Source organism: Echiichthys vipera (genome assembly GCF_963691815.1).
Source record: "Echiichthys vipera genome assembly, chromosome: 16".
In the NCBI taxonomy this organism is placed as follows: domain Eukaryota; kingdom Metazoa; phylum Chordata; class Actinopteri; order Perciformes; family Trachinidae; genus Echiichthys; species Echiichthys vipera.
Genome location: NC_139841.1, coordinates 28,663,304 through 28,679,430, shown reverse-complemented (window position 1 = coordinate 28,679,430; position 16,127 = coordinate 28,663,304). Strand labels below are relative to the sequence as shown.

Below are 16,127 nucleotides of genomic sequence, written 5' to 3'. Positions count from 1 at the left end.
TTTCACTAAAATACTAAATTACCAAACAGTCTTTTCTCATTCTCAGATGTTGATGGGTTTATTTGGACGTGTTTTTCATAGAAAGTGACTGAATTCTGCTTTAATTTTATGCAAATTGTGAATTAATTAATGTAGAAAATGTGTTTATTACTATGTGGCTGAAAGGAACGGAGTCCATTTACCAAGTGTTTCCACTTTATCCTTTAATTTCACTGCATTTCGAGGCAGATTTTGCACTTTTTTCTGCACTGCGTTGATTTTAAAACACATTAAACTCTTTTTTTAATCACAGCGCTTTGTTACAGATGATGTTCAGCTGCAGTGTTGAAGGAGATTTCCTCTCTTTGTGCAGAAAAGCGACAGTTTCAACAAATATAAAGACGTGTTTTTCATAGAAAGTGACTGAATTCAGCTTTAATCTTCTGGATTTTTAAAATAATTCCACATCATGAATTTAACGAGTGACTAAAAGTAACAGAGTTCTTTAAAACTGTTAATTTAGAGGCAAATATTGTACTTTTTTCTGAGCTGCGTCGATTGTAAAACACTTTAAACTCATTAAATGATAAACTTCAGAACATCATGATGTGTGTGTGACGCCACACTCTGACAGCCAGGGGGCGCCACACGCCACAGGAACGCCTGCATCACATCTGTTTATTCAAGTTATTCTGATGGTTTCATAGTTTTCTTTAATCTCTGCTTTTTGAGAAATACTTTATATACTTTAATACTTTAGTTTATAACCTTTTGACATAAATCCGTCCGGTTCAGTGCGTTTGTCACAGTTCTTGTTCTGTATTTACTCTGAAACCAAATCTGTGCGGAAAGAGGATCATTAAGAAGTTATTTTATTAAAAACAATCACGCTACTCTGCATTTATGTTACGTTCATTTGTGTCAGTCCAGTTTCTGAGGAATAAACTCATGTTTCATATGTTCTGGTAACTAAAGCAATCAGATAAATGCAGTAAAAAGAAGAATATTTCACTGATATTTTCTGGAGTAAAAGAATAAAGGAGCATGAAAATAAAATATAAACTAAAGGAGAAGAGCCTCAAACTTTACTTTAGTCCAATAATTGAGTTTAAACCTCAGATTGTTTTTGCACTTTGAGGCCTTTTATAATATTTCCACTGATAAAAAAACAAACCGTAACAATCTATACATGACCGCAGATAACGGCTCACAGGTCTGGATGTGGGCACACTCCCACTGTGCCTCCGTCCCGTGCCCCAGCACGTCTCACGGCTAAAGTCTGGTTCCTTTGACCAGTGTGAGTGCAACCGTACCACGTCTAGGAGCGGCACGCTTGCCGTCCACGGCCCGTTTGGGAGAGGTGGGCTTTAGTAAAGCACGTTTGCACGTGTACGAGCACGAGCGTGCGCACGTGTACGAGCACGAGGCCTACGGCGGCTCTGAGGTCATTTCCTGTGCGCCTGTTGGGACGTAGAAAAAAGAAGGAGGGACCATGCGCGGACATTTCAAACAATGGCGGTGAAAGGTTCACGTTGGTGTGATGCGGAGGTGGAGTGTTTACTGCAGATTTGGTCGATGAAAAGATTCAAAAACAGTCGACAAGACGCACAAAAACTCCGAGGTCTACGGAAAGATCTGGAAACAAAGCCACGCATCGCCATGACGTCATCAATGCGTGTGACGTGTTACGGCGTGATGACGTATAGGCAGCAAGAAGCATTCTCCGAGGCCCAGGTAGAGTGAGGACAAACGGGCCTGGAGGGGGGGACAAGGACCCTAAAGCACGGGGCACGGGACGCACGCACAGTGGGAGGGCGCACTAACACAACTTTTGCTCATGGAAAAAACTAAAAAGTCACATAAAAAAGCAGAATTCATGAAACTCCAGACTACAGAGACACTTCATCCGACAGTATTTCCCTCAGAGATGTGGGGAAATAAACCTAAACACCTTAAACTCAGACTGAAGCAGATGCACTTTGTCAAACTGAGGAAACAGGAGTTTACATGTGTGTGTTTGTCTGACGTCGTCGTCGCTGAGTCGTTGTTTGTCGACTGCGTTTCCTGCTGAGTCTTTAAAGCACAAACTGCTCGTAAATTCAGTGTGAACGCAGACAGCTCCTGTTTATTTTTGGCGGTCTGGGGAACGTCCACAGATTGCTGGCGGGGCGCGCGCGCATGAACGGGATGCCAATATAAAGGGCGAAGGTTTCAGCAGTTTTGAAGCAGCCGCTCCAGCGTGACGAGACGAACCGACCCTGCACAACGACCACGAGCAAAGACGAGCGTCTGTGCACGTTTGATCCGAGCTGTGGAGCAAAATAAAGCTTTTTATTATTATTTCTCGGATGATGTGCACACACCAAACCCGAGCTGTGTTTAGAAAGTGGTCAAGGACACCCTGGGAACTGGCCCGCGGCCCAGACGCCTGCACACAAACATGCAAACACTCCAACTACTCAAAAGGCTGAACACGTGACTCCATGCTTTTTTAATATTAACGCATTTATTCAACACTTCTGTGTCTGTTTTGGTTCTTTCCCGAGGATCGTCTGTCTCTGCAAGACACAAAGAGACGACGCCTTTCCCAGTGTGTGGCAGAAAACACAGAGTTTTATATTTCACGGCAACTTGAGCTGCTCTTTAAAAACAAAAAAAAGAGAAAGGACGTGATGCCGATCTGTCTGTAACTCTGTCTGAACGCCCGTCCGTCTGTCAGCGCCGGCCTCTCTGCATCCAGTTCAAACCAGTTTCTGTTTATCAGGCGGACAGACGCAGCCTCGGCGGCAGAAGCCAAAACATTGTTGTGCGTGACCTCTCGTTAGTGTGTGTGTGTCAGAGTGTGTGTGTGTGTGTGTGTGTGTGTGAGAGTGTTGTGTAATTACAAGTCAAGGTAAAAGTCGGAGATTTCTTGTGTGCAGCTTTCGCTCCGGTCTGAGTTTGTGTGAGACGGACGATTAGTCACGGCTGATGGAGCGATAACAGAACTTTAAACCACTTAATAATGAATAAATCTCATTTATCTTCAACTAGTTCATCATTATTTAAAAATGCAGGAAATTAAAGCTTTTTATTTAACTAAAAATAAGGATTTTTTCTCATTTTGTGCAGAAAAGCGACAGTTTCAACAAATATAAATCACATTTTTCATAGAAAGTGACTGAATTCAGCTTTAATCTTCTGCAAATTATGAATTAATTAATTGAGAATATGTGTTTATTACGTGGCAGGAAGTGACAAATCTTTGTTTTTTGAGAAATACTGGATCTTTTGACACGCTGAGAGAAAATAAACTCATTTTTAGTTTAATAAAACACACCTGAATCAACAAATATAAAGGATATTACCACAGATATTCCTGTTGTTGCTGTTACATCACAACATTTCATTTGACTGTTTCATTTCCTATAAAATCTTCACAATAAAAGTCCTGTTTTGTTACATCAAAGCTTTTATTACGAGTAACGTAACCAGGGTTTCCTTCAGCTAAAGCGAGTTTAATTCAAGACGACAGCCGGTTCTGAGTGTGTGTGAGGCGGACGATTAGTCCCGACTGATGGAGCGATAACAGTGATGTGGTGTGTGTTCGCACGGGTTCTCACAGCCTTTACTTCAGCAAAAGCATCAACACAACAATGCACCGAAAAGCCCTGCGTTCATAGTTCAGAGCTGCAAAAGCCCCCATGGCGTCGGATCCTGGGACTTTACTTTAGTCAGTTACTTTAAACCACTTAATAATGAATTAATCTCTCATTTATCTTCAACTAGTTCAGAATTGTTTTTAAAAAATGCAGGGAATTAAAGCTGAATTCAGTCACTTTCTATAAAAACACGTCTTTATATTTGTTGAAACTGTTGCTTTTCTGCATAAAATGAGATAAAATCCTTATTTTGAGTAAAATTAAATGAACCCAACATGAGAACGGGAGCATCTGTAGAAATATCCACATGTTCATTTACTTATTTTATGAAACTAAAGTAAAGTTTTCACCCATGTGCGGCTGACAGCGTCGTCACAGAGCTCTGCTGTGTTTTTGACATGAATTAGCAAGAAAACAAAAGATAGTTTGCAAGCTAATTAACCTACAAACCTTTAATTAAAGCTTCATAAAATATGATTTATAAGCAAAACATTTTTGACATCGACCAGTTTTGTAAATCAGGACTGTAGCCAAGAAGGAGAGGGGTGAGGGTGACGTATTATTCTGCCGATTATTCCATCGATTAATCGAGTAAAAACAAATATATTGCTAAAACTAAATGAATAAATAACTCAAAATTATAATTCTGCGTTATTACTAACAAATAATATATAATGTCTGGGGTATTTGGTGTGTTTGTGTGGCATTCACTGGCATTTTACCATGAGTCTTTTATTATTTAAACAGTTTAAAATGGTGCTTCATAAACTTCTCTGTGGCGCGACAGTGACATCATAATTTTTACTTTATTTTACTTTAACAAAATGAGAAAATCTCCTTATTTTTAGTTAAATTAAATGAACCCAAACATAAAAACAGGAGCATCTGTTAAATATCCACATGTCCATTTATTTATTTTATGAAACTAAAGTAAAGTTTTTACACGTGTGCAGCTGGAAAAAGAAAATGACCTCATTTTAGTTTCATAAAATGCACCAAAATCCACAAATATAGGATATTACTACAGATGCTCCTGTTCTTACATCGAAACGTTTGATTTTCATTTCCTGTAAAATCTTCAAAATAAAAGTCCTGTTTTGTTACATAAGTAAGTCCATGGAGTTTAGTTTGTTTGTTTTAACGGTAAAAATATAAATATCTAATATCAGTTTTATTTAACTGTTATACTAACTGTTAGCTGTAAAACACACGTTGATCTGCTTTGGTAAAAGTGGGATAAAATTATGCAAATAAAATTTAAAAGAAGCCACAAATGTTACCACAAACTCACAGGAGGCGATCCACAAATACACAATAGCCAGGGTTCGGGCACCTTTACCAAGGTCATAGTCAAGCACCTTTCAAGCACTTTCAAGGTCATTAAAGGTCCATTTTCACGCTTTTCCAGCACCGTACAGCTGTGGTAAAATAACATATTTCTATGAAAACATATACATCTGCTATAAATTGTGTTTCATAACAACAGAAAGAAATAAACTAAATAAAATGTCTTTTCTGTGGCTGATACTTCATCCAAAATTCAAGCTCTTTTCAAACCTTGGAAACACAACCTTGAAATTCAAGCATTTATAAGGATTTTAAGGGATTTTAAAGGATTTTAAAGGGTTTTAAGCCCCTGTATGAACCATGAAACAGGATTTTACAGGTGGAAACGGGTCTGTAAATGTTTAAATATAGAGTAAGTGATATATACACATTCACAAGTGAACTAATACATATTTGTGAATAGAAAATTATGTGTAAATCTTACAACATTTCTGTGTTTTTACAGAAAATATTGTCCAATAAAAGCTTCACAGATTTGGCGGGAAACTCTCCCTTAAAAAAACAAAATGGCGGATCATAAACAACAAAAGTACTGGATCTGCTAAACAAACTAATGTAACATCCAATAAAGTTCAGTCACGCAAATAACACTAATAAATAATTAATAATAATAATATAATAAAACCCTTAAATACCGTGAAACTTACAATCTTTTAAAAAATACCGCCGATACAAATGTTTGTTTGAACCGCAAAGCACTAAAAATAGAGACTCAGCAGCAAAACATGACACAAACCATTAAAACTAATAAAAATAATAATGTTAAATCACATTTATAACAGGTTAGATCAACAGTTCAGCCTCACGGACATTAAACAAACACAAACACCGGCTGAATCAGGCGCAGCAGCGGCGGGTACTTACCTCCAGAGCCCCGGCCCACAGACCTCCACAGCCCCGGCCTACAGACCTCCACAGACCCGGCCTACAGACCTCCAGAGCCCCGGCCTACAGACCTCCACAGAGCCGGCCTACAGACCTCCACAGAGCCGGCCTACAGACCTCCACAGAGCCGGCCTACAGACCTCCACAGAGCCGCCCTTCAGTCCGACAAACACAGCAAATCACGCCCGACATCCTCCACCTTCCCCCCGGGTCTCCCGCTGCTGCTGTACCGGGATTATTCACTCTTTTTCGGGTTATTTAGTCCTGTACGGCCGTTAAAAGCTCCAGACGATCACCGTGAGGTCAACTCCCAACGTCATCAGCGACGTTCATAGGGTCCGCGCGCGCTGCACATGCGTGCTTATGATTGGACGCTTCCGGTGACGTCGATTGGAATGAGCCAATCACTGTGAAGATTCGATCAGCGCGATTTTAGGGCGCTACCTGAACTAACGCGAGACTTCATTTATCTGCGCGATGTGGTGCAGAAGAAGTAAACAAATGAAAATGGTGTAAATGAAAAACATAAATTAAAAAAAATATATATATATTTATTTATCTAATCAATTAATTAATATATTTATGAATTAAAAAATATATATATATATTTATTTATTAATATCTATCAATTAATTAATATATAGAAATAAATATATGTATTTATTTATTTGTATATTATATATTAATTAATCAATTAATTAATACATTAGTTAATAAAGACATTATTTAATTATTACTTAATATATTATATGTATATATTTTATAAACTTCACTTTATATATATATATAAATATAGTGAATGTAATATATGTTATATTGTATATAATATATACATATATTATGTATTTATATATACATATATTATTTATATTCACTTAATACATTCATATTAAATCATATTAAATCATATTCAATTATATAATAATAAAAAAAACGTTTTCTTATAGCATATAATATTTTCTTTGCATTATATATTTTTCTTTATATATTATAAATATATTGTTTAAGTAAAAATATAAGTATATTATTATCATTATAAATATATGTTTTAGCTCCTGGAGGGCACTTTTGTGTCAGTGATCCCTCGTCTGCACATCTCACGTTTTCAAAAGTTATCATTCAAGTTTCACTTCAATGTAGTAAAAATAAACATACTTTCTGTTTAATCTTTTGTTAATACAGCATTTATTCATGCATTAGCTTCATTAGTCCTACATCAAACATGACTTAAGTATATAATGTGTTCTGTTATTGTAAAGTGAATTAAATTATATTTATTATTAATTATATATAAATAATTATCATACACTTTTCCCCCGGTGGTCCCCTGAGAGCCCAGGGATTCTGCCTCTCTAAATATAAAACACACTGTGAGAACGTCGTTATTTTATAAAATAAACCTTTTATTTTATCAAAACTTGATCAGGACAATCATATTTAATGCACAGAAATGGAATAAACAGCAACAGAGTGAATGAAAAACTAGTGCAAAAGATCACAAATACAAAAATATATTGCACTTTGCAGTTTAAGGTGGAAGAAAATCACGTTTGAACAACAATCGATCTGATAAATTCACCTGTAAACATTTTTATCATCGTTTTTATGCTTTTCTGCTCTTTTCTGAAGCTTCAGGTGGGAGCAGAGCCCACAGGCCACTCGTGGTTTCAGCGGGGTTGGTCGGACGTGTGCTTATTCTCGAGACCCTGTCCGGGGTTTACACACGCACCCACACACACACACACACACACACACGCACACTCACACACCTCTCTCCCTCACACACACACACACCTCTCACACACACACACACACACACACACACACACACACACACACTCACACACACACACACACACACCTCTCTCTCACACACTCACACATGGTTTCAGCTTTACTTTAAGTGCTTAAGGCGGTCGTTTCTGAAAAGAAGCTTTTTTTTGTTCACAGAAAAGAAAGTTTTTCCACCTGAAGTTAGTGACAATGACCCCCGCAGCCCCCAGCTGAAGACCCCCGCAGCCCCCAGCTGAAGACCCCCGCAGCCCCCAAGACTCAACTACACCTAAAGACCCCTGCAGCCCCCACCTAAAGACCCCCGCAGCCCCCAGGGACTCAGACTACAGCTGAAGACCCCCGCAGCCCCCAGAGACTCAGACTACAGCTGAAGACCCCGGCAGCCCCCAGAGGCTCAGACTACAGCTGAAGACCCCTGCAGCCCCCAGGAGCTCGAACTACAGCTGAAGACCCCCGCAGCCCCCAGAGACTCAGACTACAGCTGAAGACCCCTGCAGCCCCGCCCTAAATGTGCCGTTTGGATCAGAAGAGTTCGATATCGCTGACATCTGTGGGCAGAATCTGCGGCAGCGTGGCGGCGGGCGGCGGGTGGCGGTCTGCAGCGTGACAGAAAAACAGTATTTACGGCGTGTGCAAAGTTCCCTGTGAGGCGGGAGAAGGCGTCCTCTGGAGCCGTGCAGCTTTGAGCGCAGGACACGGAGGATCCAGCGTCGCTCCAAACCTCTGGTCCAAACGTCCACAGTCACCGAATCCCCCCCCCCCCCCGCCCCCCCGGTGAGCCGGCCATGCCCCGGTCTGGGGGGGGTCTAGTCTTTTTTTTATGGTGATATCTAATCTGCTGCGAGGCCGGGCTCCGCAGGGCCACGGTGTCGTGTTCGTGCAGAAGATCACGAGGTTTTCCTCAGCGGGACGGACACGTGTCGGGTCTCCTGGCGTCCGCGGGGTCGGGGTAAGGGTCGACCTGGGGGGGGGGGCACAGAGACAGAGCGGCTGCTGATGGCGTGGTAAATAAAAACACATGCTCAGGATGCCTCGTGTTCCTCGAGTTAGAAATAGAGAGAGGGGGGGGGGGGGGGTATCGAATCATCGGCTCAGACGCTGGAGGGAAATAATCAGCTGATGGAACCACGCTCACATCTGTACTGGTTAGCTTAGCTTAGCTTAGCTTAGCTTAGCTTAGCTTAGCATAAAGAGTGGGAACAAGTGGAGCAGCCAGCCTGAAAATCCACAACACATTAAAACTTTATACTGTGTGTGTAGTTGTGTGTGTGTGTTGTATTTGTGTGTGTTTGTGTGTGTGTTGTATGTGTGTGTGTTGTGTTTGTGTTGTATGTGTGTGTGTTGTATTTGTGTGTGTTTGTGTTGTAGTTGTGTGTGTGTTGTATTTGTGTGTGTTGTATTCGTGTGTGTTGTGTTGTGTGTGTAGTTGTGTTTGTGTGTTGTGTTGTAGTTGTGTACCTCTGAGTAGAGCGGCGGGGGCAGGTATCTGAACTCTGTGATGTAGGTCAGCAGGGCGCCCTGGTCCTGGTCCTCGCCCTCGCCGTCGGACCCGTGGAGGCCGTGCAGACACTGGCGCCGCTGACACTCAGAAATGGCCAGATCGCTGTAACTGGGCGGAGCTGCAACACACAGACACGGCGTCAGAGAGGCCGGTGCACGGAGAGAGCATGGCGAGCAGGGGCGGGCGGGCGCCGTACGTACCCTCTGGCCTCTCGCACGGGCCCAGCCAGCTCAAAGTGCTGCAGGTGCTGCTGATGCTGGAGGTGCGGGTGGCGCAGGCGTGCAGAGGTATGGTCCCGATCACCAACGGCAACGAGAGAGACAGGTTCAACCCCCCGGGCACGTCCACGTACACCTGCGGGCGGAACAGGGAGCGTTCAGAGACACGTGAAGGTTCTGGAGCCGGTGGAACCAGTTCAGTATTTTTATATACACACGACCTTCAGAGCATCGAACACACGGGCACAACGGGAACAGGGCCAGGAACGCCGCCCTCGTTCCAACTTATGGGTTCATTACACATCAGGTTATTAGCGCGATATCAGTGAGTTATTAGCACGATATCTGTGAGTTATTAGCATGATATCTGTGAGTTATTAGCACGATATCAGTGAGTTATTAGCATGATATCAGGGAGTTATTAGCACGATATCAGTGAGTTATTAGCACGATATCAGTGAGTTATTAGCACGATATCTGTGAGTTATTAGCACGATATCAGTGAGTTATAAGCACGATATCAGTGAGTTATTACCACGATATCAGTGAGTTATTAGCACAATATCTGTGAGTTATTAGCACGATATCTGTGAGTTATTAGCACGATATAAGGGAGTTATTAGCACGATATCTGTGAGTTATTAGCACGATATCAGTGAGTTATTAGCACGATATCTGTGAGTTATTAGCACGATATCAGTGAGTTATTAGCACGATATCTGTGAGTTATTAGCACGATATCAGTGAGTTATTAGCACGATATAAGGGAGTTATTAGCACGATATCAGTGAGTTATTAGCACGATATCTGTGAGTTATTAGCACGATATCTGTGAGTTATTAGCACGATATCAGTGAGTTATTAGCACGATATCTGTGAGTTATTAGCACGATATCAGTGAGTTATTAGCACGATATAAGGGAGTTATTAGCACGATATCAGTGAGTTATTAGGACGATATCAGTGAGCTATTAGCACGATATCAGTGAGTTATTAGCACGATATCAGTGAGTTATTAGCACGATATCAGTGAGTTATTAGCATGATATCAGTGAGTTATTAGCACGATATCAGTGAGTTATTAGCACGATATCAGTGAGTTATTAGCATGATATCTGTGAGTTATTAGCACAATATCAGTGAGTTATTAGCACGATATCACTGAGCTATTAGCACAATATCAGTGAGCTATTAGCACGATATCAGTGAGTTATTAGCACGATATCTGTGAGTTATTAGCACGATATCTGTGAGTTATTAGCACGATATCAGCGAGTTATAAGCACGATATCAGCGAGTTATTAGCATGATATCAGTGAGCTATTAGCATGATATCAGTGAGCTATTAGCACGATATCAGTGAGCTATTAGCATGATATCAGTGAGTTATTAGCATGATATCAGTGAGCTATTAGCACGATATCAGTGAGCTATTAGCATGATATCAGTGAGCTATTAGCATGATATCAGTGAGCTATTAGCGCGATATCAGTGAGCTATTAGCATGATATCAGCGAGTTATTAGCATGATATCAGTGAGTTATTAGCATGATATCAGTGAGTTATTAGCATGATATCAGTGAGCTATTAGCACGATATCAGTGAGCTATTAGCATGATATCAGTGAGCTATTAGCATGATATCAGTGAGCTATTAGCGCGATATCAGTGAGCTATTAGCATGATATCAGCGAGTTATTAGCATGATATCAGTGAGTTATTAGCATGATATCAGTGAGCTATTAGCATGATATCAGCGAGTTATTAGCATGATATCAGCGAGTTATTAGCACGATATCAGTGAGTTAGCAGAGGTTCTGGGTTCTGGTGGTTCCCAGTGACCCGGGTCGAGCTCTGCAGGGTCCTGGACTCACCACGAGGGCGTACTCCACCCTGATGATGGGGCAGTCCAGGATGGAGGGGGACACCGGGGGGATCTTGAGCACTTTGCCCTCCCAGCTCTGGGTCTTGCCCTGGGGCAGCGGCTCCCCCCTCAGGCCTGACACCAGCTGCTGGATCTGCTTGCCCTTGCCCTTGGCGAAGAAGGTCTGGGTCTGGTACAGGGCGGCCTTGGGCACCACCACCCGGGACGAGCAGTTCTCCACCTCCGCGAAGATCTGGATGGACTCGCCTTGGAGAGAAGGGAGAAGAGATCAGTCTGTCGGACTGAGAGAGAGGGGGAATAAGTGAGGTGTGAAGAGTGGAGGGGGGGCAGAAGAGCGGCGGGCGGCGGGCGGAGGGCGGGCGCTCACCTGGCGTGAAGCCCTTACGCTCGACCTTGGCGCTGAGCGAGATGGGACCCGAGGCACAGAACCAGCAGCACAGCGTCTTCTCCTTGGTCCCGGCCTGAGGCGCCTGCAGGATGAGCGTCCGCGTTAAACAATTCAATTCAGTTTTATTTTATTTAGTTTATAAATCAATTGACTAAATAAATATAAAGCAGATTTAGTGAGGCGGGGGCGGGGGCGGGGGCGGGGGGCGGGGGCGGGGGCGGTGGCGGCGGCGGCGGCGGCTCCTACCAGCAGCAGCGGCGTGTTGATGTCGATGTGCTCGAACACGATGAACTCCTTCTTGGCGCGGACGGGCAGCAGCCACGGCCGGTGCAGCTCCGCCTTCACCCAGTAACGCACGCTGCCGTGCTTCCCCTCGAAGGACGTGGCCAGAGCCCTGACACACACACACACACACACACACACACACACACACACACACACACACACACACACACACACACACACACACACACACACACACACACACACAGGAGCACCAAACCACTGTCACAGGAGCATCAAACCACTGTCACAGTGCGCCCATACAAGGAGAAGGGACCGACTAAAGGTGACGGTTACCTGATGTTAGTGACTGAGTGAATGTTTGATGTTTGTGACTGAGTGAATGTTTGTGACTGAGTGAATGTTTGTGGCTGAGTGAATGTTTGTGACTGGGTGAATGTTGGTGACTGGGTGAATGTTTGTGACTGAGTGAATGTTTGTGACTGGGTGAATGTTGGTGACTGGGTGAATGTTGGTGACTGAGTGAATGTTTGTGGCTGAGTGAATGTTTGTGGCTGAGTGAATGTTTGTAGCTGGGTGAATGTTGGTGAGTGGATGAATGTTTGTGGCTGAGTGAATGTTTGTAGCTGGGTGAATGTTGGTGACTGGGTGAATGTTTGTGACTGGGTGAATGTTTGTGACTGGGTGAATGTTTGTGACTGAGTGAATGTTTGTGACTGAGTGAATGTTTGTAGCTGGGTGAATGTTGGTGACTGGGTGAATGTTTTTGACTGATGTTTGTGACTGGGTGAATGTTTGTGACTGGGTGAATGTTGGTGACTGAGTGAATGTTCCTCACATCTGCGGCAGGTTGAAGCTGAAGGCGAACTCGTGGAATCCTGCGTGAAGAACCGTCAGAGCTTCCTCCGGACCGTCCTCGTCTGAAACACACAGGACACTGTCACACACTCACCACTTCATCAGTTCACCACTTCATCTGTTCATCACACACTCACCACTTCATCAGTTCACCACTTCATCACATCATCACACACTCACCACTTCATCTGTTCACCACTTCATCAGTTCACCACTTCACCACTTCACCACTTCATCACACACTCATTACTTCATCAGTTCACCACTTCATCAGTTCACCACTTCACCACTTCACCACTTCATCACACACTCACCACTTCATCTGTTCACCACTTCATCAGTTCACCACTTCATCACACACTCATCACTTCATCAGTTCACCACTTCATCTGTTCATCACACACTCACCACTTCATCTGTTCACCACTTCATCACACACTCATCACTTCATCAGTTCATCACCACTCACCTCTTCATCAGTTCATCTCTTCATCACCACTAACCACTTCATCACTTCACCACTTTATCTGTTCACCACTTCATCACCACTAACCACTTCATCACTTCACCACTTCATCAGTTCACCACTTCATCACACACTCATCACTTCATCAGTTCAGCACACACTCACCACTTCATCTGTTCATCACACACTCACCACTTCATCTGTTCATCACACACACACCACTTCATCTGTTCATCACACACTCACCACTTCATCAGTTCACCACTTCATCACACACTCATCACTTCATCAGTTCATCACCACTCACCAGTTCATCACTTCACCACTTCATCTGTTCACCACTTCATCACACACTCATCACTTCATCTGTTCACCACTTCATCTCCTCATCTGTTCATCACACACTCACCACTTCATCTGTTCACCACTTCATCTGTTCATCACACACTCACCACTTCATCTGTTCACCACTTCATCTGTTCACCACTTCATCTGTTCACCAATTCACCACTTCATCAGTTTATCAATTTATCAGTTCATCACTTCATCACTTCATCTGTTCACCACTTCATCACTATGTCACAAAGAATATGAAGTCATCAGTTAAGTTTAGACCACTAAAGGAGACGGTTAAGTTAAGACCACTAAGGGAGACGGTTAAGTTTAGACCACTAAAGGAGACGGTTAAGTTTAGACCACTAAGGGAGACGGTTAAGTTTAGACCACTAAAGGAGACGGTTAAGTTTAGACGACTAAAGGAGACGGTTAAGTTTAGTCTCTAAAGGAGACGGTTAAGTTTAGACGACTAAAGGAGACGGTTAAGTTTAGTCTCTAAAGGAGACGGTTAAGTTTAGTCACTAAAGGAGACGGTTAAGTTTAGACGACTAAAGGAGACGGTTAAGTTTAGTCTCTAAAGGAGACGGTTAAGTTTAGACGACTAAAGGAGACGGTTAAGTTTAGTCTCTAAAGGAGACGGTTAAGTTTAGTCACTAAAGGAGACGGTTAAGTTTAGACGACTAAAGGAGACGGTTAAGTTTAGACGACTAAAGGAGACGGTTAAGTTTAGTCTCTAAAGGAGACGGTTAAGTTTAGTCACTAAAGGAGACGGTTAAGTTTAGTCACTAAAGGAGACGGTTAAGTTTAGACGACTGAAGGAGACGGTTAAGTTTAGACGACTAAAGGAGACGGTTAAGTTTAGTCTCTAAAGGTGACGGTTAAGTTTAGTCTCTAAAGGAGACGGTTAAGTTTAGACGACTAAAGGAGACGGTTAAGTTTAGACGACTAAAGGAGACGGTTAAGTTTAGTCACTAAAGGAGACGGTTAAGTTTAGTCACTAAAGGAGACGGTTAAGTTTAGACGACTAAAGGAGACGGTTAAGTTTAGACACTAAAGGAGACGGTTAAGTTTAGACACTAAAGGAGACGGTTAAGTTTAGACGACTAAAGGAGACGGTTAAGTTTAGTCACTAAAGGAGACGGTTAAGTTTAGACGACTAAAGGAGACGGTTAAGTTTAGACGACTAAAGGAGACGGTTAAATTTAGACGACTAAAGGAGACGGTTAAGTTTAGTCACTAAAGGAGACGGTTAAGTTTAGACGACTAAAGGTGACGGTTAAGTTTAGACCACTAAAGGAGACGGTTAAGTTTAGACACTAAAGGAGACGGTTAAGTTTAGACACTAAAGGAGACGGTTAAGTTTAGTCACTAAAGGAGACGGTTAAGTTTAGTCACTAAAGGAGACGGTTAAGTTTAGACACTAAAGGAGACGGTTAAGTTTAGACACTAAAGGAGACGGTTAAGTTTAGACACTAAAGGAGACGGTTAAGTTTAGACGACTAAAGGAGACGGTTAAGTTTAGACGACTCAAGGAGACGGTTAAGTTTAGTCACTAAAGGAGACGGTTAAGTTTAGACACTAAAGGAGACGGTTAAGTTTAGACACTAAAGGAGACGGTTAAGTTTAGACCACTAAAGGAGACTGTTAAGTTTAGACGACTAAAGTAGACGGTTAAGTTTAGACCACTAAAGGAGACTGTTAAGTTTAGACGACTGTTAAGTTTAGACCACTAAAGGAGACTGTTAAGTTTAGACGACTGTTAAGTTTAGACCACTAAAGGAGACTGTTAAGTTTAGACGACTGTTAAGTTTAGACCACTAAAGGAGACGACCTTTATTCACTTCCTCATCTCTTCTGTTATTGTTTGTTTCTGTAAATGTCTCCAACCTGCTGAACTGACGCTTCCTGCCACCTCAGCACTGCTTCAGCCTGCGTGTGTGTGTGTGTGTGTGTGTGTGTGTGTGTGTGTGTGTGTGTGTGTGTGTGTGTGTGTGTGTGTGTGTGTGTGTGTGTGTGTGTGTGTGTGTGTGTGTGTGACACAGCGCAGCAGGAGTAGACCGGTATGAACCAGACTGAGCAGCTTCCTTCAGCTGGAAACTCCAGCGCCTGCATCACAGCTCGCCTCCCCATTGGACGAGAGCGTGACATGAATTCCAACCATGCGATCTGATTGGTGCAGCCGGGCCAAGCCCCGCCCCCTTGAGCACAGCCATGTGGTGTGTTGCATGCGAGCAGCAGGAAGGGCGTCCTGGTCTAACAGGTAGAGCCTGCACTCTCACGCACACCTCACACACCTCTGAGGGTGCAAACAACAACAACAACAACAACAACAACAGAAGAAGAAGAATATCTCACATTTTCACCCTTTTCTTAAGAATTCAACAGTTAAAGTTCACTCTGGAGCTCAGGACCGTTAATTACTGTCTCCAGTGAAGGTTCAATTACAACGTTTCTGCATTAAAACGTCTACACTTAACCGTCTCCTTAAGTCTAAACTTAACCGTCTCCTTAAGTCTAAACTTAACCGTCTCCTTTACTCGTCTAAACTTAACCGTCTCCTTTAGTCGTCTAAACTTAACCGTCTCCT

The 16,127-nt window shown here is 42.7% G+C and overlaps 2 protein-coding genes across 2 annotated transcripts in view; both read right to left on the bottom strand.

Moving 5' to 3' along the window:
* The window catches only part of acads (acyl-CoA dehydrogenase short chain), a 358,028-nt gene that overhangs the window by 235,238 nt on the left and 106,663 nt on the right, over positions 1-16,127 (bottom strand). The window lies entirely within an intron of this gene.
* Positions 7,999-16,127, bottom strand: part of arrdc3b (arrestin domain containing 3b) — a 12,203-nt gene continuing 4,074 nt past the window's right edge. Inside the window, exons 2-8 of the mRNA XM_083929401.1 lie at positions 12,719-12,800; positions 11,884-12,031; positions 11,617-11,719; positions 11,239-11,495; positions 9,348-9,501; positions 9,105-9,265; positions 7,999-8,607 (exon numbers count right to left, since the gene is read on the bottom strand). Coding sequence (XP_083785527.1) covers positions 8,548-8,607; positions 9,105-9,265; positions 9,348-9,501; positions 11,239-11,495; positions 11,617-11,719; positions 11,884-12,031; positions 12,719-12,800 — 965 coding nt within the window. The 3' untranslated portion in view covers positions 7,999-8,547. The remainder of the gene's footprint in view (positions 8,608-9,104; positions 9,266-9,347; positions 9,502-11,238; positions 11,496-11,616; positions 11,720-11,883; positions 12,032-12,718; positions 12,801-16,127) is intronic.